Here is a 22550-nt window from a genome sequence, read left to right as displayed (position 1 = left end):
TGTGTGTTTTGGAACAACTGAAGGGGGAAAGGTAAATGGAAAGAGAGGCAGAGAGCATATGTATTTCCACACCAATTTGCTGCCAGATTAGATTAAAATTAAGTTGAGCTGTTTAGATTCCCCTCCTCCACCTTTAAATAAATGTAGACAATGTTAAAAAGCATTTTTTGCAAATGCTTTAAAGGAACAAGTCTGATGCCAACCGTTATAGCTGGTCTACCTCCCAGCAGAGAACAGAAAACCTGCAGTAGGCACAGCAGACATATTAATGTAGGAGAAATGTATTATTTAAAAAACTTGTTCTTCTATATGCACATTCAGTAGCATGTAGAAACTGCTATGTTACCAAGACCTGTCACTATGCACAGAATAATTTAGATTATTATCTGATACAATGCTAATGCCAATATTAAGATCTGACAATACTCTTCCACCTCAGTTTATACGACTAAAGAATAGTGGCATCTCCAGAAACAAGATTGTATAACAAATGTAAACAGATTTAAAAAGAGAGCATTTATACTGAGGTAAGGAGATTGAACACATACAGAAAATTAAAAATAATAGAAAAAATATCTTACTTATTCCTCCTAATGTCCTAATTCCTTCCCGAACATTTTGTGTGAACATAGGAATGATGGGCTATGAGAAAAAAGAAAGGTAAGAATTTAATGAAAATATGTGGAAGTCTGTTTTACATAGCACTTATTTTAAAACAAATGTGTAACTTATCTGAGAAACAAATTTGGCAGACAGTTGATTTTTCAAGGAGCAACAGAGTTCTACAAGCCATTTTACCATAGCATTGAAAGGTCCAAATTGGAAGATACCACTTGCTAATAAAGAGTTAGTACAGTTAGTATATTTCAGTTGGTCAATCTTTATAAAGGCGTGCATTGCTTTAGAACCCTAGCAGCACTTAAAATGTGATCCTGCACATGTATGATTTTACTCAGCTGAGTAGCCCTCTGGATTTAAATAAGCAGTTACACGTGTGCAAGTGTTTGCAGGAGTGGGACTTTAGTGTGCTTGATTAATACAGGTATAGTCAACGTTATTGTCTCCAACCTATATGAAATTGAACAGAACATCATGTCTAGTAGTAATATAAAGAATCATTTGCTGGGGCAAACTATGGGGAGTTATGTTAACATTTAACTTTTTTGCTATCCATACATTGTTAATGATGCTGTAGAAAACGACTAAAGGCTATCAAATTTACAAAAGCTTTTGGAGGTACTGTTATGGGTTACTGAATCTCAAATTACAATTTAGTTTATCATATGTTTAACTTCATAAATACTCAAACAATTCAAATATTTACACGTTCCCTCCCCTACATCAAAGTATCAATTTTAGTGGATTCTTTCTCAGTGACTTGAAATCTTTATTTTTGCCTCCCCCTTTCTTTTAAAAAGATGACAAATGACACATTTGTCTAGATGTAATAAATAGATGGCTGCAAAATCCTGCAGTTAACCAATGCAAATACAACAAAATGAAACTTCTGTATAAAACGGAGCAATTACTGTCACATCAGAAAAAAACAGAGAATAAAAAGAGAACCATATACATAAGCGGATGGTAACAAATATTGCTAAATATTAAAATGATTCTGGATATTTATATAAATAATGTTAGACTTTATGTCTTAAGAGAGAATTTTTAAGCACATACTGAAGTGGTTTATATCACAAAATATATAGGAAAATTCAGACACATGCAGCATTGAAAAAAGGAAACCCCAAGAAGGTAACAGTCCTACTGAGGTTAATACTTTCTATCCACACAGCTTCCTTTAAATGAAAGACTTCAGTTATTACCATGTTTTGGTAATGTGTTCTTTCAGTGACCAGAATAGAAAATGTTAACGTGTGTGTGCATGCGTCCAGACGCACATGCACACAGAGTTAGCTAGCATTTGTAGCCACGTATGACTATCATCCCTCTCATCACTACAACTGGCTTTTAGTTACGTGAGAAATATGTTCATGTAAGACAAAATATCGTCATCTCATATTTCCTAAGGATTTAGATAAGCAGTAACATCTTGTAGAAAAGTTTAGTAGTGTATACAAGATGGAATCCATGGAAGTCATTTACAGCAAGTCACAGTAATGATCTTGAGCCACTGGGGCACTGAGATTTTGGTTACTGGACTCTGCAATTTACTGATTAAACCAATGCTAGGATTATATATCACCAAGAGCTTTTTAGCATTTTAAGAAAAGATACACCAATACTACACTACAGTGATATTAAAAGTTTGTGACATGAACTTGTGGAAAATATAAGTTAGCTGAATTTTAATATATGACAAAAATAAATTTAAAAAAATACATGTTTAGTTGTATTAAGTATTTCTTTGAGAAACAGATTGAGGCATTAAAATCATGAACTACAATTTAGTGTTGTAACTACAAATGAAGAAAATAGCCTATATACATGTAGAACACAGGTCCTCAAACTTTGCTATAGTATGGATCACATTCTAATAGTGTATCTCATGGTTCCACGCCCTCCCACTGCTACACAGACCACCTTTCATTTATGATAGCACGGCACTGCAGCAGTTGCTTATATGGAAGAGTAACAATAAGGAAATATTTTAACCTGTTTTTCAATATAGTCAGCTGTGGAGACTAGATTACCTAGGATATGTGTGACCAGCCATCTCTCTGCAAACCACTAGTGACCACAATTTGAGAACATATGATGACCAAATTAGTGAAATAATACTTTAAAGCAAAGAGAACTTCTAAGAAGTTGATATAACTGGATCATTATAATGGATAAATAAAAGATACTAGACACGTATCTAAAAATATTAGATTTGATACAGGTGATCAAATTATATTATAGACTATCATAATATAAACACAAGAAGGTAGAATTAAGGTCATACATTCAACCTATTTTTTTTATATATATTGTTACTTGAATATTTAAATGCATAACCTTAAAATAGTTTCTTATTTTTAAAAAATTAGAATAATGGTCTTCAAAAGCAGGCTGATCTAAGTGATTTAAAAGAGCAGCAGGTAAAAGAGCTGCTGAGCTGGAGTGGGGAGGAAGTATTCAGTTTATGCAACTCTCCCTACCATATGCAATTTGCTAATCCCTTTCCTTGTTCTCTTAGGGCTTGCCTACACAGGATGTTAGTGCAGAGTAAGCAAGGGTGTGAATTTAAAGCTCACAACCTATTTTGCACTAATTGCCCATATGGACATTCTTACTGTGCAGTAAAAGTGTCTGTGTGGTTTAGCTTAGTACACTTAAAGGGGAATTAGTAAAGAGTAGCTAGCGTACTGTAAATTTACACCCTAGCTTATTCCACACCATTTTCCACACACAGGCAAGACTTAAATCTCCAAATATAACCATTACTGGATCCATGCTGTCCAAGGAAGAGAGGAATGGCTATTGTACAATCTTATCAGCTAAGGAACCAGACCATCTCTGGCTTGATTTAGAAGTGAAGAACACAAGGGACAACAGCAGAACTTCACTCAGCAATTCTATTTCATGAAAGGGATCCTTCTCTGTTCTGCCAGGGAAATTCTATTGGATTATTTAGGATTCTTCCTCATCTGGAGGACATTCAGTCCACTGACAGAACAAGCCTTTCTGCTTTCCACGTTGACAGAGAGAAACACAGAAATACCAGCTCAGACTAATGGTTCATCTGGAGAAGCTTCAGTGACTGATTCCTGGAAAGACCATTAACTCTTCCGTGCCTTGTCCAGTCTGTTTGTCCACACCAAAATTTTGGTCAAGTGTAGGACGAAAAGAGCTCTGCCATGTAGGAATTACTAAAACAGTTATGATTCAGATACACCTATGTCTCTAGTATGCGGTTGGTCCCATTCAAATAATTGTATATACCTATTACACACACACACCCTATAAACATATATATTGCTGACCCAATGAAGGTCTATATTGAAGGGCTGCAAATATCTTTCCATTTCTAAATTTTAGTTCTTGGGTCAACTATTGCTGTAATCATTCTTATACTTTGCATAATATTTGTGTTGATTAATAATGTATATGTTTGTACAGGAAACTGTTTCAAGTATATATAATAGCATAGAAAAATGAGTGATTATATCAAATACATTTTACACTTTTTAATAAGCTCTTCTCTCCCTGTACGGCCATCGCAAAGACAAAATCTGGGAAGAAAGGCACACTTCCTGAGTTTGATTTGGTCTCTGTCACCCCTTATATGTTGTTTCTCCTGCACAGACTCTAATATCATTCTGGGAATTGTGCTTTGAAACCCTCTGATCAAAAGCCAAGCAAGGAGAAGAGAGAGAATCATACAATTTAGTTACAAAAGTTAGGGAGAGAATATTTATGATATATCTGTACCAATAAACATTTGCTTTACTGTGCTGAGAAAAATAACTTTAATACAAGGGAGAGACCTAAAAATCTAGCCATCTTTGCTTCTGTTCTGTGATCCTCCACACACACTCACCACTTTTGCATCAATGGCCACTTGAGCAAAGCCTGTACGATTACCCCATAGAAGAACATAGGTTTCATCACTAAAGAGTGCTTCTCGAACTCCGCCAGGTGAGATAGCCACCAAGTGGCCATTCTTCAGAGCTTTAACACATTCTTCCTTTGGTCCATGCATAACACCAAACACATCAAGTAAAAGTTTAAAACCTGAAAGATATATTTAAAATACAAGTTATTAACAAAGAACATTTAAGACATGTTACATAGCTATTGATGTCACAGTCTCCAAACAAAATATATTGGCAAGATTTTCAAAACTGACTATGGATTTTGGGTACCCAATTTGAGATGCCTCTATGGGCCTGGTTTTCTGAAGATGTTGAATACCAATTTTCTGAAAGTCAGGTTCCTTTAGAGGGCCTCCCACTGCCTCCAAAAAAAAATCACTACTAGATTTTTTTTTTTTTTTTTTTTTTTTTAACTTGGCCAAATTCTAAATTTTAAAGGATAGTTTTTAACGGCTATGTATATCACACCTAATCAAATGAGGTTCTACCTAATAATCAGTAGTAACAACTTCAATCAAAGAAATCAAAGCAACAGAAACACAGTGATGGCTTTGAGCAGGTTCAGCTATGATAAAGAGATTAATTAACAGCAGCGTGACCGCCTCATCAGTCCACACTTTCCAAATGTGGCCTGATTCTGACCAAATCCGTCACTGTGATGGATGGGAACTGTTTAGAGTTCTTTCCTTCAGTGGTCAAAGAACAAGTTGATATGAAGAAAAAAAAACCAGAGACCCCTCAGCAATGGGCTCTACAGTAACAGTAACTAAACATACTGACTAAATTTTTACCATGCAAGAAAAATATTGTGCACCTAATTGTGTGTGTTCATTAGATTCAATTTGGTATCGGGCATGTTTTAAGTCTTGTATTACATTATACTCAAAATTATGTAATCTGTAGGTGAGTAAAGAGTTAAAAGCTGGACAAATGGTCAGGACTAAGTTACAGGGAATAGGGTCATGGCACAGGCAAACCTTGTTTCTGCTAATTGGTATGAATTCTAGTTGGAGTCTGTTATCTCTCTTCTTTTCCTCCCTTCCTGGCCATCTGTCCAGGGGATGAGGCTAACAAAATGACTATTCCCCCTCCTGTGCAAGACCTTTGGTGGGAAGAAAGCATTATCTTCCTTCCCCCCGGCATACCATTATTTCAAAGAATGTTAGTGTAAAATTAATAGATTTTAAGGTGATGTGCCTGCCCTCTATATGGTAAGTCTGTAAACAACAAACAAGGGCAGATATAATTGTATTCATTATGTAGTTGTTAATATTCATTTTATAGGTGTCAGTGTAACCAAATAAGGGTCTATGGGGGAGTTGCTGTAAATGTATACATTTACATAATGTTATGAATAAGAGAATTGTAAAGTAACCCCTTTGTTCACTCGTGGCATCGAGGTGGGATGAGCAGGCAAAAAGAGTTCCGTCTCCCCAGTCTGCCCAGGGACCACCTGTTGGTTTATTTGTAACACAATTCTTTCCTGTCTTGCATCATCCTTGAATAAAGAAGGAGCTCCTGTTCCGTACTACAATGTGCTACATCCTTGAATTTCAATTACTTAAGTCACACACTGGTCTATCTAGAAAGGAACACAACACTAGATAAGTCAAACATTACACCACTGCCACACCACCCTTGCAATGCAGCCATAACTCTTCTCCTTCTGGAGCTGAAAATAGCCAGTGGGAAAGATTTAGTAATGTGAATGCAACAGTTAACAAGCTACCAAAAGAAGTGGTGTATTCTCCATCTCTTGAAGTCTTCAAATCAAGACTGGATGCCTTTCTGGAAGACACTTTATTCAAACACAAGTTATTAGATTCAATACAGGAGTAACTGGATGAAGTTCTATTGCCTGTGTTGCAGTAGAGGACAAACCAGATGATCTGACCCTAAAATCTGTCAATCTATGATAAGTAGAAACAAGGAAGGACTAATGGAATACACCATTTTTTGTGCTGCATTCCACAAATTGATTTACAGCATTTATCTGTATGAACTCCAGTTGCAGTCACTGTGTTAGATGTAGCTGTATTAAATGGCAGAGGGATTAGCTGGAGCAGTTTGGCAGAGCTGCCAATGTGATATGAAAAGTAGTACATGCATACCTTAAGGGTCCAAGTATGCATCATTTCAGCACGGAATTTTCTTCATGCACAGCAGTATTTTTGCTGTGTGGATTGCTCGGTGATCTATGTGACAGCAGTCTCGGAGGCTTAGTGAGAGATAAGGCAATGTCTCAGAAGGAATCCTCAATGTAAGGAATCCTCAGGGTGGTTAAATTTAGCAAGTCTATGATGGTCTGTGTGAAGCAGACTCATTGTTTAAGTGCAGATATAGTTCCTGTTTGCTATGCTAGACCTTAACTCAAGTATTGTCTTAGCAAAAAAGACCTGTTGGACTTTGTTAAACAATTCTCATGTAATCCGTTCCCAAGGAGGTCTCTGTAAATGACAAAGTGCTAGTACGTGTGTTATTGGCATGTTGGGGCAGAGGGCATAGTTAAGGTCATGTTGTGGCGGGGAAGGGAAGAGGAGAGGAGGTGAGTGTACCTTAACTTTGTATTTCCTGGTTTTCAGAAATTTAAGTTCAGCCACTCTCCACTTTTTGAAAGGGCACAAGGCACCATCAGGCAATCTTAATGAACAAGGCTGGAGCTACCCATTGTGACAGACCAATGGAACAACTTATGCTTTAGTTTAATAATGACTGTCAATTATAAAAGTTAAATTTAATTTAATTATTCATTTTTCAAATTGACAAGAACCTTTCAGTACTTTTATTTAGGGGTCAGACAGGGAAGATGAAGAAGTGATACTCTTTCATGCTCTGTTTACAGAATAAGCTTCACCCATGTGAGTTGCCAAAATGAAATGCCACTCACAGATCATGCACATGTTCAAGACATGATCGTGTGTATTCTCTGGGCTCCTTGAGCTAAGCTCCCCTCAGCGGGCTTGAATATGTCCATGGGCTCTACTAGATACCTTGAGCTTGGCTCCTTTTCGCGCCCGGGGGGAGGGGGGGGGGGGGAAGAGGAGGCAGAGAGAGAAAGGGGGGGAAGTGGTAGAATTCACCCAAACCCCACCAAAAGGAGACATCACCTATAAGAAACGATGTAGATCTATGATCCTCTCCCCCTTCTTACATGAGAATGAAATAATTAACAATGACAACATTTAAATTATCAGCACTGAGCGTTTTAAATTATGAGCACTGAGCATCTGAGTTAACCTTCTCACAGAGATGAATGAGGCACCTCTCAGAGCTATTAGTCCAAGCTCTTTACAGATTTATATACCTCTCTCTTCATTGATTACACTCAATTCACTTTTAAAGTTCCACCCAACTATAACAATAAGCAACTAGCTCCTCCTTTTTTTTTTTTTTTTTTTTTAAATGAAAGCTGAGGCCATATCCACACTAGGACTGTTTCATAAAATTTAATATCTTTAAAAAAATAAAGTTATGGCTGTGGAAAAGTCAGCCAGATGCAGGAAAATATGGAGATAATTCCTCTGTTTTGCCTGTAATCAGCAAAGAGATTTTGTAAAAGAAAGGTATTTTAAGCAATAATCTGCCACCCCCAAAAGGGGGTAGAAAAATGATCTTTTTGTATTTCAGAACTTCAGGATAAGTGGGCATCAGCAAAGCAGCTGAAGAACACCACCATGAATTTATTATTGCAACAAAGATTGTGTTTTGTGTTTTATGCGGTTTGTCTTGTTACTAACATTGTGTGGTATACTACATTAAGCAGAAGAGAATCAATAAGCATTGTAAACAAATATATATCAATGTGGACTTAATACAAATAGGACTGGGAAACCTCAAAGCGAAGTGGAATATGTGGCAATGGTTAAATACCACGACTTAGTTATTGTATAAAAGGGAAATGGAGATGCGTAATAAAACTGCTTTAGTTATTGGATGTACTGAAATGCAGATTCTCAGCTTGGCTTCTTTGAAACATGAAATGTATTGGGTAATATCTGAAAATGTTAAAGTGTTGTCACACTTGATGAAACAAAGAAGAAGGTCACTGTTTTATACTTATAAATCAAACTAGATACAATTCGTGTCAAGCATGGTCAGACCGGAATTGTTGATGGGAGAGATCATTGTTGGAATGGCCCATCAGCAAACACCGGAGACAGAGCTGTGGAAAGTTAGCCTACTCCCAACATTGCACATGGGATCATTTTGGCTACCCCATATTTTTAGCCGGTGGGCAGGAAGGGAGGTAAAGCTATTAGATACCCAGGGCTGTGTTATCTGGGACCCTCAAAAATGTGTGCACTCTTCCCTGCCTGTCGCCCCTGAACCGTGCAGCAAAGATATGTCGTTAGCAACATGTGTATGGGATGAACTGGACAATGTAACTCAAGTACTGTATAATGGTATATGTGCTTGTGTAACTTCATGGAAGAAGGTATACTGGAAAAATGGAAACGTTAGTCACCCATTTCTAGATGAATGAAAATGCAATGTCAGTGTAATTTATACAGGAAACCATACCTATTACCTCCCCAAAGCAGAAAAGAGACAAGTAGGAGTGAGTGCAGATCCTGCTCATTTTTCAATTGATACTGGCCTGGATTGGCAGAATCTGACAGATCACTTGTTTAAGGGAGATAAGGTCTCCCAGCTATTACAGCAAACGATGAATCATGCTGGAAACTGCACCATTCAGATTATGCACACAAACGAGGACATGATTAGGATAGCAAAACAGAGAGAGAATTAACAGCCTATGATTGGTATGATATCTTTACAGGCTGGTCCCCCACTTCAAAAGGAATACTCTCGATAGTTTTACACCCATTGTTAATAGTTTTGATTTTAAGTGTAATATGCCTTATTGGAATGTTCCAGAAGGGTGGCCGTGTTGACCTTGCTTTCATCCACTTCTCCCATTGTTGTTACTTCCCTTGGATATGTATATATATGCCCATGTGCTTTCTATTCCTTACATCTGACGAAGTGGGTTACAGCCCACAAAAGCTTATACCTACAGAAATTAAATGTGTTAGTCTTTAAAGTGCTACAGAACTCTCGCTGTTCTTATTGGAATGTGTTTTATGTTTTGTTGGGTAAGGCGAATATATGTTAAATTGGAATCAAGTATCCAAATCGCCTTCCAGTACTTGGCCCTCAGACGATAACACACAAAAAAGGGACCCATTCAAACCCCTGAATTGAAGGGTCAAAAGGGGGATAATGTAGGCCCCACCATTGTGAGCACTGTGATGTAGGCCTGAACCAAAGCAGGCCTGGACCATGGGCACATATTAGAAACTTAAGGGTTAAATCTTCACACTAGAAAAGAGAACAAGACCAGGCATAAGCATTATAAATAAGGATGTTCCGGACACAATTGTTTGTTCATGACACCCCAGGCTCCACTATGATAATTGACTGCCTGTGAACATACGAGGGGGTGCATCCTGCCTAAACATTTTGTGATTTAACATTTATGACACACTGAAGCTCTGATTGTAAACATCTATGGAGAAACATTTGGGAACATCCTGAAACCTGCTTGGGATAATTTATAAGTAAAGAGACGTGCCCAATGCGTATCAGAAATGTGGTTTGATGTGTAAATCATGGGGCAGTGAGACAGCAAAGAAGATTTCGTATATTTTCCTTTAGTAAAATGGTATTAATAAAATTGATGTAGGTATAAGGATTTTATTATGTTAGTAAGTAAGTACAAGATAATGTACTGATGTAATGAAATAAGAATGTAATGATTTTTAGTAAGTATAAATGAGGAATGAATGCAGTTTGAGTGTAAAGACAGTGAAAAAATAATTACTGTTCAAGGACAGGAAGGAAAGAAGAAACTTTTGTTTAAAGAACTTTACAACCCAGATGGCCAAAGATCAAGATAAACTCCCCTGGTTTTCGGGGTTAACACCCCAGAACAAGAACAAAATAAAGTGTGAAACAGGAATGAAAGAAGGATGGGAAAGTTGTCACACTTGCGACATCAAACGTAATTGATGAGTACAACAAACAAGAAGACTATCTGACACGACAAAATCCATAGACCCGAATGGGGATGGATAAAGTATAAAAGTGGGAAGAAGAAACCTGGACTTTGGGCTCATTCTGCATATCCCAAGGAGCATCATGTCGTGACCGACAGAGCCCGGCTCCACCCTCGTGTCTGAATCATTTGGCCAGTGATTTCAGCTCAAGCAACAATGGACTGGTAATTATATCCCCCCTGCCGAACGAACGAACGAACGAACGAACGAACGTGTGTGTGTGTGTGAGAATGAATAAGAGTGTGTTTTAGGCAATTGCTTTTTTAAAAAAATGTTTTTCTTTCTGTATTCATAATAAATGTGGCATACTGCCTCATCCCCTGAATAAGATTCTGCTGTTTATTTCATAAGTATAACATATATGCCAGAGGAACTGTACAAGCCTGCAACTGCACCATTCTCCCAGAAACTTGATGTATATGGACTTTCAATCATTTGTATGTATCTGATTTGCTTTGACCCTTTAACATTTCTCTTATGGTTTATTTTTTCATTTTACAATAAACCTTTAGTTTTAGTTACTAAAGGATTGGCTGGCAGCTTGGTATTTTGGGTAAGATCCAAACTTATATTGATCTGTTACTATGGCTGACGCTTTTGGGTCAGAGGGAATCTTTTTAGTAAAGAGCATAGAGTTTAAACAACTGGTCTCTTTACTAGAGCTAGTGGCTGATTTGGGAGCCAAAGACTGAAATGCAATAAAGGGGGCAGTGTGTATTTGTATTTGGGTCTTCTTGATAACCAGTGGGGGAAGTCAGAAGCACGGTTTGTGGCTGGTTGGGAAGTCTGGTTTCAGTGCCATCTACCACTGCTGGGAGAAACTGCTCTCTGTTTTACAGCCTGCCCTGACCTTGGCATTTTGAGGTGGCTGCCCTAGGCACAGAAAGGTCACAACTACCTCATCCATTTTACTAATATGCACAAATATTTTGAAATCTATGTACTTTAAACTATGCTGAAGTTTTATTCAAACATTTATTCAATAGGACATCTCCTCAGTTGGGAGAAAGGGAAGAAAGGACATCTCACAGAAAATTTTGCCATTTACTCAAGGACAAGACAAAAAAAGGCATCTGGGGGAATTTGTACCTCACCAGCCAAAGTATGCTAGCATTTAGATAAATTTTTGGTTACTTTAATATAAAAAGTTAGTTTCATGAATGATCACAAGCTTCCATATTAACCCTCTAACTTTCTCTACGGTAGTGCTCAGGAGGACCTCAACATTTAGATTTGATATATGCTTATCTATTCCATTGCGGAGGGCCAATCTGTCGTGGTTCATCCCTCCTGCTGCCATTCTGGCATTGCACCAGGCCCTCAACCTTTGCCTCGTGGGCCCATGAAGCAGGTCCACGTTGCTTTTTCAGGCTGAGTCTGCCAGAGTACATGGGTGGCCCAGCCACTTGCCTAACACCATCCCCAGGTCTGACCGGCGGGAGGGGAGGGATAAAGTGCCTTCGCAACAATAAAGCAGCAGGGGTGGACAAAATTCACCCGGAGATGTTGAAATCACTGGACAAAGTCAGGGTGTCGTGGTTAACACGCCTCTTTAATGTTGCATGGAAGACGGGTGCAGTACCTCAGGATTGGCAAACCAGGATGGTGGTCCTTATCTTTAAGAAAGGAGACCAAAGGGCGTGTTCCAACTACAGGGGAAATCACATTTCTTAGCCTCCCTGGCAGTCTATGCCAGGGTGTTGGAGAAGGGACTATGCCCGTTAGCTGAACTTCAGCTTCAGGAGGAACAATGCAGTTTCCATCCCAGATGTGGAACAACGGACCAGTTCTTTGCTCTCTCTCAGATATTCAAGAGGTCATGGAAGTTTAAACAAAGGTAGACTGGGAGAGTATAGACCTAGAGAAGGCTTATGACCACGTTCCCCAAGATGTCCAGTGGGAAGTGCTGTGGGAATATGAGCTGTCAGTGCCACTGCTGTGGATTATCCGGTCCCTCTATATCTGGAGTGAGAGTTGTGTCCGCATTCTTGGCATTAAGTCAAGTTCGTTCAAGGTGGGCACTGAACTTCATCAAGGGTGCATCCTGTCCCCACTTCTGTTCATGATCTTAATGGAAGGATATCAAGGCGCAGCCAAGTTGGAGAGCATACTGGTACGGGGACCTGGAGGTGGCATCTCTGCTGTTTGCAGATGTTGTCCTTGTTTCTACAGACTGATCTCTGACGTGCACTCAAACACTTCACTGCAGAGTGTGAAGCGGCTGGGATAAGAATCAGCATCTCCAAATAGAAGGTTATGGTTCTTTCCCAGAAGAAAATGGAGTGTTCTCTCCAGATGAAAGAGAAGCAACTACCCTTAGTGAAAGAATTTAAGTATCTAAGTGTCTTGTTCATGAGTGAGGGTAAAAGGGAGTGTGAGATTGACCATCGGATTACTGCAGTGATAGCAGTGATATGGGCACTGTATCTATCCGTGGTAGTGAAGCAGGAGCTAAGTTTTCGGACGAAGCTCTTGGTTTACAGGTCAATCTATGTCCCCATTCTCACCTATGGTCATGAACTTTGGGTTATGACTAAAACGGATGAGATTGTGGGTACAAGCAGCGGAAATGAGGTTTCTCTGCAGGGTGGCTGAGCTGACTCTCCAAGATATGGTGAGGTCTCAGCTATTTGGGAGAGCCTTGGAGTAGAGCTGCTACTCCTCCGGGTCAAGAGGTGTCAGCTGAGGTGGTTTGGGCACCTGATAAGGATGCCCCCTGGTGGGCTTCCTTTGGAACTATACTGGGCATATCCCACTGGAAGGAGGCCTGTGAGGCCGACCCAGGACACACTGGAGGGATTATATCTCCTGGTTGGCCTGGGATCACCTGTAAATCCCTAAGGAGGAGCTGGAACCCGTTGCAGAGGAAAGGGAGCTCTGGTCTTCCCCATGCTGCCACTGCAACCCTCACCAGGAAGAAAAGAAGAATACGCTTATCTAAACCAATAGGTCCCTACCTCAACCATCTCTAAGTACTTCTGCCAAAGAGGCGCTATCTTTCTTGTATTCTTGGGTTGAGGCCCAGTTACACCATGCATTCTGTTCAGGGAGAGGAAAGTAAAGGCATATTTATTGCCACTAGCAATTTAAGATCTCTCCTACTACTGAATATCACTTCCTCCACTCCCTCCAGACAGTCACCCAAATCACCATCAGCATTATTAAATGGGAGAAGACATGGAAGCTGCTGCTGTTGATTAATCAACACAGGTACTTAGAATTATATCCTCTGCTTTGCTTTCAGACTCAATGGGACAGATGAGGTAGAAATGGTCACCAACCAATCCTATCCAATCCACACAATGGTATTTATAAACTGAGGCAATGCTGGCCTTGGGCTGCTACAGGCCAAAGAGTCCTATCCAAAATAGGACGGTTGGCAGATAAGGTGTGAATACTTGTGCTAATTAACGTATATCAATAATATTAAGGTATGATATCACTACAAAAAAAGTGTTTCTACAATTAATTGCTTCAAACTCATTATTTTCAATGAAAGGACATTACCTGGTAATTTAAAGACGAAGTGATCAGCTACTGTGTAGCAGATTCTGTTCTTCAGCATAAGGAGTTTAGCCACAAAGTAGAAATAGTCTAGAGGAGTTGCTCCATGGTAAAAAACAACAAGTCCAGGTCCATCTGGTATTTTTTCCAGACCATGAACCTCATAACCTATTAGAAGTACACAAGGCACAATGGTGTCAGTGTTTTATACCACTTACATTGCAATTTAAAAAACTCCTTGAGAAAAGTCAGCAGGTTATATAGAGCAAGATGAACACAACAGCCGCTTCAAGGCAGTTCAATACTTGGCAACTTCAAAGAAGTCAAAAGCTGATTTCACAGCAATTAATTATTTACTCTGAAAAAGTGAGATAAGAATTTCATTTGACGCAAAGCTTACAATAATACAAAAAGCATCCTTACTATTTTGAACTATTGTATCATTTTAACTTGTTTTCCCCGAAGATATCTACAATAGTGCTGAAGTCTTACGAATCATTCATATCACTTATGTAACTGTATTATTTAAAAATAGTTAAAACAAGGAACAGATGGGGGGAGGGGCAGAGCGATTGGTAGATAGACTACAGTTTGAAACAGTGACAAATCAGTGATCAAGAACAATTATTTTATGTTAATGAAGACAGGAAGAGTTTTGTCTGGACAATGTCCCCTTCAGATTTTTCACTTGCAGTCATTTTATATAAAAACAAGCAAACAATCTCTTCTTAGGAAAAATGTCTGTGCCTAACTAAAGAGATAGTGGTGGCAGAGGAAAGTAATAAAAACTATTTTCAGACTTGTGCAGAAGTTTGAAACATGTTTATTTAAATGCTTTACTGAAATATGTTCCAGCACACAAGTCTTTCTGGCCTTTCTCATAGTATCTTTTTGTCCATCCATTATTAAATGTATAAAACGTTCAGCTGTAGTTTTGTTACATGCTTTCCTTTTTTTTTTTTTTCCCTTGATGCTTTTTGTTTTGTTTTGTTTGTTTTTCCATGCCTCCTACTCTCTTGGATTGTATTTATACTCTTGCCTCATCTTTTGATTAGCTTTTCCTTTCAAAATTTGATGACCTGTAACATAACAGCAAAGAAATGATTATCTAGTTTCCTGCCATGCTCATCTTTTCTATTTGAGGAAAAACTCTCAAAAATAAAGACGAAATAAGGTCACTAATCAAAGACAATGGTCCTCTAACTCCTTTACTCTACAGACACGTTTGAACTGCAAAAAGAGAAATCCTTTCTGCTGCCAGTCTCATAAACCCATACAAATACTAAGGAAATATGTAAAAACCCATACAAATGCTAAGAAAATAATATTAGCAGAATTAGGCTAATATCACGTACAAAAATCTTATTATTTTCATGGTATTATAAGACTTCTCAGGTGGACAGAGAAACAGTAGGAAAATCGTGTATTTTACTTAAGTGGAAAGAAAATTCTTTGCACAGCTGCATTCTAAAATAACTAAAGGTGTGCACAGAAGAGAGGGGTGTCAGAAAGGCCGGGGGGGGGGGGGGGGGGGTTGGGGTTTACAGTAACTTGAGATATTAGACCAAGGCCTGGAGTGAATTTTAGCTATGCAGACATGGATGTCAAACCTAAGAAACAGCAAGTGTCTCTGAGAATGATAATTTTCATAATAAAAAGCTTAGCCACCCACCCTTTTCCTGCTCTTTGATATAGCTGATGATTTTGGTTCAATATGCTTTAATAGATTTAGAGTTACAATTTTAGCTCTGTAAATCTTTTTGATGCAGGCTTTGCACTATCTAGTTATCAATTCCATAGAAACTCACTTCCCTTTGACTGAATGGCAGAGAACAAGTGCAAATGATTTTCAGGAAGGATTTTGTTATTTATGTAAATTGCTCTTCAAACTTTCTTTTTTCCTTTAGCTGGATCTAGACAGGGTGGTTATGCAAAAAAGCTCAAAAATAGATGATTTTCTTACATAAAGACCAGATAATTTCTTAAAAACTCTTTATGTTTATAGAAGTAGTAGTAATAAAGGGACCATGGATTGAGAGTCCATAGTTCTGACGTTCTTCTAACAGAATTGGTAGTTGTCAAAAATACTTCTTTAATGGAAAGAAAATAAGGAGTGGGGCTCTGAGGTATGACTGCTTAAAGATTTGGGCTCCAAGGTCAAGTTAAGGTAATAGGTGGGAAAAATGAATCAGACTAAAATTAAATGCTAATTTTAAGAATCTCTTGACATGAGGCTTAGAAGGGACATGGCATGTCTGAATAAACTGTATTAACAAATGCTGAGTTGTTAAGTTTCAGAGAAATGGCAGTAGCCTCAATGGTAATACACAGTGAAGGAATTGTAAGCAGCATTTTATTTTGGTGCACTATGCTTATTTGATCATCAGCACTGGGATTTTAGCTATACCCTGGAATAAACTCAACCAAACAGGTTTTCAAGCTGAACACCCGAGCTCCCACTAAAATCACAGTTGGGAAGAGGACTGATCAGAATCATTTGAGAAATTTTCTGCCCTCCACCAATTTGGACTAAAACATACATCCAAATTGCTGGGTAAATTGAGCCTTACAAAAAAACAAAAAACAACAATTACAGGGGTTTGGCATCTACATCCTGAGCTAATCACCACCTGAGCCGTGAGATATTATTCAAATTCAAAGAGTCCCTGTTTATTACATATAATATTATAGATACTAACTAGTCTGGTGTCAGTTTGAGATTTAATAGGACAGAGGCGGGAATGATACTTCCACTGCTGCAGGCTGGGGAGGATCAGTTAAAGTAAAGGTTGTCTGAGGCAGCAGAAAGGTTGACTATCTGTAGCGACTGAAGAAATTGTTTTCTTTTGTCAGGTCTAAAGAAGAGCTCTGTGTAAGCTTGAAAGCTTGGCTCGCTCACCCACAGAAGTTGGTCCAATAAAAGATATTACCTCACCCACCTTGTGTCTCTAATATCTTGGGACCAACATGGTTACAACACCACCGCGTATTGTCAATCATATGTGCAGATTTATTTTCTAAGCAAAAGAGTTACATTAAATTTTCAAACAGATAAGAAAAAGAAGGCCGATAGGATGAAAGGTGACCTCAGTGTCATTCTAGGCAATTAAAATAAAGTTTCAGCACTTACAAAAAGAGTCAAATCTTACCTACCATGCCATATTTTTGCATGTCCATCCCATAAGGTTGCCACCATCTGCCTTGCACCATCCCAGATATCATTAGAATAAGCCTCCTTTAGCTCATTCTTCCTCTTATAAACATAAAGAAAAATAATGGAAATATAGAGAAGGAGGAGGATAAGTCCAGGAAGTATAAAAACTATTATGAGTGGAGTAAACACCCATAAAAGGTAAGCCACATAATTCAGACAGTCCTCGAGGTACTCTGCACCAGTCCATTCTTCCAATAGGTAACCCAGGCAACTTAAGTAGGTCATAGGTACCTGCCCTGAAGTACAGGATTCATTTCTATGTATCATCTCCTGTTTAAAAGAGAAGAAAACAAGTCAAACTGTCTCCAGGTCATGGCAGCTTCTTAATCTAGGGCAGGGGAAAAAAAGGTATTCTTACCAGACAAAATAAAAACTTTTTAAAAAATTCATGTAAATGATGTTCATAATATCCTCCATTTGTCATCATGGAAAGCAGAACAGATATACGAATAGGATGAAGGCCATGTAAAATTTCATGTAACATAGTACAAAAGCAAACGAAAGTATAAAATAGTAATAGTATAACTATAATAGTATAGACAGTATAACATAGTAATAAAGGAAATGAAAGCTAAGAGTTGGAATTTGCTGGCATAACATAGCACCCAGTGTGGACAGAGATTGTAACAAACCTGCCACAGTGACAAGAACTATGAAGATGAGTGTCCCTTTTGTTATTTGAAATAGACTTTTTTTTAAATCCACAATTTATGTATATGCAAATTTTATTTTAATTCCTTTTTTAAAAGGGAATTTTGTTTCTCCATTAACATTTATAAAGTGTCTTTTCAACAAGAAAACTAGGCTAGTTGACTATTCAGCAGAAACAATTAAACTGACTATATGCAAAGTGCTGCAAAATGAACAAAAAAAGTCACAGAAACATTTCTTTAATTTCTTTCAAATTACCCTCACGCTTACATTGAAGCTCACAAGTAATCTAACCACAGTTGCAGCTGCTGTATGACACCGAACTGAGATGCGCCTCTCAGACAGGCAGGTCCCAAGTCATTTAGGAACCATTAAGTCCACTTAGAAACCTACAGATAGCCAATACCAAGTGACAGAGAACACTTTGAGAGAAACTCCATGCGATAACTGAGCTCTGCTTTTTGTACTAGCTTTAGGTTCCCAGTTGATTTGTGGCATAGCCCCATATAGAGTGCATTGCATACTCTAAACTGTATGTTACAAAAGCAAGAATAATGGTAACAATGTTCATGCACCAGAAAGAACCAGTTGCAACCACATGGCCAAATACAGATAGAAGTAAAAAGCAATCCTTGTCATAGCTGCTATAGTTATACAAAACTGGGGATCCGACAGAAATCCCAGTTTGCAAATTTGAGTAACAAATGGCAGATATATGTCCTTAATTAGAGGCAGAGTGAATAAAAATCAATGATTTTTTTTAATTAAAAAGAATGGGATTTTTTTTTTTAAATCATCAATAAAATACTAAATTTCTCTCTTTTAAAAAATAACAGTTACAATTAAATCTCATTACAAACATGCTAAACCTACACTTACAGTCTCAAAAAAAAGTATTAATGGCTATAGTCTGTCCAGACTAACTACCAGCTCTTGCTTCTTGAAAGTTTTGGGCTTTCAGTGTCTGTTTCTCAGAAGACTAAAGTCACATGCACAAGGAAAGAGACAGACTGGATAGGATTGTTGTTGTTCTGTACTTATGTGGGGGTGAAGCTGGGCCAAGCAAGGCAGAGGAGTTAGTTAAGACACATGAAGGACAGAGGCAGAGTAGAAAGGAACAGTGGAGTGGACTGGAAAGAAAAGGGAAGACATTATTCAGTACACACACAGCTTCCTATATTCCCCCACACTTTTGTCACAGAAATACTGTCATGGCTTCTGGGTGTAAGAGAGACCTTATCTGAGAATATTTTGAAGAAATTACTTCCCTGGGTAAAAAAAGGAAAACGTGTCAAGTACATGTTTACTGATGAAGATGTGAACTGGTGGAAATCATTAGCCAGGCACCTTGAAACACAGTTCCTTCACAGTTGCTAAGCCAACTTTTCACAGCAGTAGCTTCCTCTGCAGGCACAGAGAGAGTATTTTCATCATCTGGTATTATTCACGCAAAGCTAAGAAATCAACTGGGAGTTGAAAAAGCAGGAAAACTAGTATTTCTGTTTCAGTCTATGAATAAAAATGACAGTGGGAATGGGGAAAATGAGAGCTAGTTGTAGAAGTTTTAAGGACAGCGTACCTTTAGTGTTGTAATGACTTGTTTGTTAGAGTTAATAAAATTTGAAAATTAAAAGGAAAAAGTTTAAAGACAGCCATCAGCCGGCAGCTCAGGAGACTGCAGTTGCAACTGTGAAACATTCATGTAACATTTAAGATTTAGTGTAATAAAATACAGGTGCTATTGTGTTTCTGTGTGTGATTTAGTTCTTACCATTCCTAATGTACTGCTGCTGCATCTGCAGCTTGACACAGGTAATGAGTACTATGTACAATTTCCTCAATCTATTTAGCTTAACTAAGAAAAAGTTAAGGAATGACTTGAATACAGTTAACTGCTTGGAGAACAAATATTTAATAACAGGCTCTTCAATTTAGCAGAGAAAGGTATAACATGATCCAATGGCTGAATGTTGAAGCTAGGCAAATTCAGACTGGAAATAAGGCATACATTTTTAGTGGTGAGAGTAACTAACCATTAAAACAATTTACCAAGGGTCACAGTGCATTCTCAATCACTGACAATTTTTTTAAATCAAGATTAGATGTTCTCCTAAAAGACGTACTCCAAGAGTTATTTTGAGGAAGTTCTATGGCCTGTGTATACAGGAAGTCAGACTAGATGTTTAATGAATGTGTGTTAAAAGCACTATTTTCCTTTATACTCTGATAAAAAAAATTGTGCACACACAAAAAAATCCAAACAAATAAGTATACTAAAAATTGTGTTCAAACTTGGCTGTTTTGTAAGCTTTATGGAGCTATAAGTAAAAAGACAGGTTTGAAGAAAATTGTTTTACTACTGTTAAAGGCATACTATTTAAAGTGAGAAACTGTTCTTATATGCAGTCAAATGCATCATAGGGATTTTCTTCTGTTAGGAACAAAAAAGAATCAAAAAAGGTATAGATTCTTAGTACACTGGGAGAAAGAATAAGTCTAATGTAATCACCTGCAGAGTATAGTACTCTATAATCAAACAGGGATCCAGAGAAATGACCTAACCCTGTAGAATTTAAAAGAAGGACCATATTTAAGGTGGTGACATTTTAAATTTTACTCTTCCAATAAAAATATTCTACAAAATATCTTGTGCAGCTCTCTGAGTAAATAGTTTTATTTACAGGACATATTATCTAGCTTCTCTGTGATGTTTAACAATCTGTTGTGTTTGTGAACAAAAGTATTTTGGATTACACTAAGCTGTGTTTCAGTATTGAATTATGTCCAGATTTTGAGTCTAAATTGGCTGTGCTGGCGTCATTTAACTGATCAGTGGTTTTGCTTAAGATAATTGACATTGAGCATTTCCTTAGCATACAGTGCTCCCCGCCTGCGCTGTAGGGTATTTGTTAGCATAATTTTATCATCAAGTTTTTTTTTCTTTTTAAATCAAAATCATACTTTTTATAAAAGAGCGCAATCCAAAACTGTTGCTGGGTGCATCAGACTTCTCGATTTCGGCATGTATCACTGTCCCAGCACCAGGGGCCAGGACACATTTAGAGATTCTTTACACACACAAAGAAATAAAGGGGGGAAAGGGGGTGATCCTATCTCACCGCAAGTTCCTCGCTCCCCAGGTGCAGAAGAGAAGGATCAGGATCAACAGTGCCTCTGAGGGGAGAAGCTGACGATGACCCGCCAGATGCCTGCCCCCCCAACCCGCAGGGAATACGTGCCCGCCCCTTACCATAGGATCTAATTAGCTGGGCTCCTTCCAAGCCGCGGCCGCCGCAATGGGGCTCGTTGTAGCTGGCAGAGGACGAGACGCTCCGGAGAGACCCAACGGCCCCGCCAGCCGCCCCACCCGCACACCGAGGACGCGGACGCCTCCTCACCTTGCGGCTGCAGCTCCAGCTCCAGCTCCAGCTCCAGCTCTGGGCCTGCTTCTGGCCTGATGAGCTCCGCTTTTCCTCTTCCACCTGCCGCCCCCGCGGTGGACGGGTCCCGCCAGGGCGGCTCCCCCCGAGGCCGGGTCAGGCAGACGGGTAGCGTCACCACTACCTTGCCTCTGAGGAAAAGCCATCCGACCCGGGGCCCATTGGGTGCGACACGCGCCAGGCGCCGCTTCCGGCGGAAGGAACCCGGCGCTTCTGGGCGTGTCTCCGGCCACCACAACGTGTCAAGGCTAGGGCGGGGCGGGGACCGGCTCGCGGGAGAGATTCTGGGCGCTGCTGAGGGGACATGCGCTGGGCCGTTGGCGTCCGTTGCGCGCGGTCTGTCGGGGGGGGGGACCTACAGCCGGCGGCGCGCTTGGAGCGTTGGGCGTTGCCCCGCACTACTGGGTCGGGGCTTGGTTCGGTTGTTGGCAGCGCGGGAGCTCGGCACCAGCAGCCTCCGCCCAGACCCGCCCGCCCGGCTTCGCCTCGCGTGGCCAGGTTCCCCATGGCGGTCCCGTTTCTGAGGTAGCTGTCCTGGGCAGAGCTGTCACGGAGCGCTGCACGTAGCCTAGCTCGCCAGTCTTACGGGCTCAGGATCATCGTGGGCAGCCCAGGTTTTTGTACCTCCGCTGGCAGCCCTGGGCTGTGCCCTCCGCTCCTAGCACCCTGCCTGCTTCTGACCCCACTGCCATGGTCCTCCGGATTGTTACAGCTATAGCGATGTAGCCCTGGACGAGACCTTGAGAGGTCATCAAGTCCAGCCTCCTGTGCTCAGGCTGAACCAAGATCAGGGGCTCTCCACCTTTCCAGACTACTTTACCCCTTTCCGGAGTCTGAGTTGCCATGCATACCCCCAAGTTTCACCTCACTTAAAAAGTACTGGCTTACAAAAATCAGACATAAAAATACAAGAGTGTCACAGCACACTATTACTGAAAAATTGCTGACTTTCTCATTTTTTATCATATAACCATAACATAAATCTGTGGAAATATAAATATATATATTTCAGTGTATAGTATACACAAAGCAGTATAAACAAGTCATCACTGCATGCAATTTTAGTTTGTACTGACTTCACCAGTGCTTTTTAATGTAGCCTGTTGAAAGGCTAGGCAATTATCTAGATGAGTTGCTGTACCTC

General features: G+C 39.4%; 1 protein-coding gene across 5 annotated transcripts in view; it reads right to left on the bottom strand.

Moving 5' to 3' along the window:
• LOC137156757 (DGAT1/2-independent enzyme synthesizing storage lipids-like) overlaps positions 1-21686 on the bottom strand; it is a 29045-nt gene extending 7359 nt beyond the window's left edge. The window contains exons 1-6 of one of the 5 annotated variants that reach the window (XM_067553771.1): positions 21365-21389; positions 17547-17585; positions 17255-17354; positions 14105-14269; positions 4484-4677; positions 582-642 (exon numbers count right to left, since the gene is read on the bottom strand). In XM_067553771.1, coding sequence (XP_067409872.1) covers positions 582-642; positions 4484-4677; positions 14105-14269; positions 17255-17354; positions 17547-17582 — 556 coding nt within the window. In that variant the 5' untranslated portion in view covers positions 17583-17585; positions 21365-21389. The other 4 variants (XM_067553769.1, XM_067553768.1, XM_067553770.1 and 1 more) reach the window with 4 other exon arrangements.
• Positions 21687-22550: the final 864 nt, after the last annotated feature.

The sequence above is a fragment of the Emydura macquarii genome, unplaced genomic scaffold, assembly GCF_026122565.2.
Source record: "Emydura macquarii macquarii isolate MOO-44397 ecotype Brisbane River unplaced genomic scaffold, CSIRO-AGI_Emac_v2 contig_1477, whole genome shotgun sequence".
NCBI lineage: Eukaryota > Metazoa > Chordata > Testudines > Chelidae > Emydura > Emydura macquarii.
Note: the sequence above shows the minus strand (reverse complement) of the source record. Positions and strands in the feature narration are given on the sequence as shown.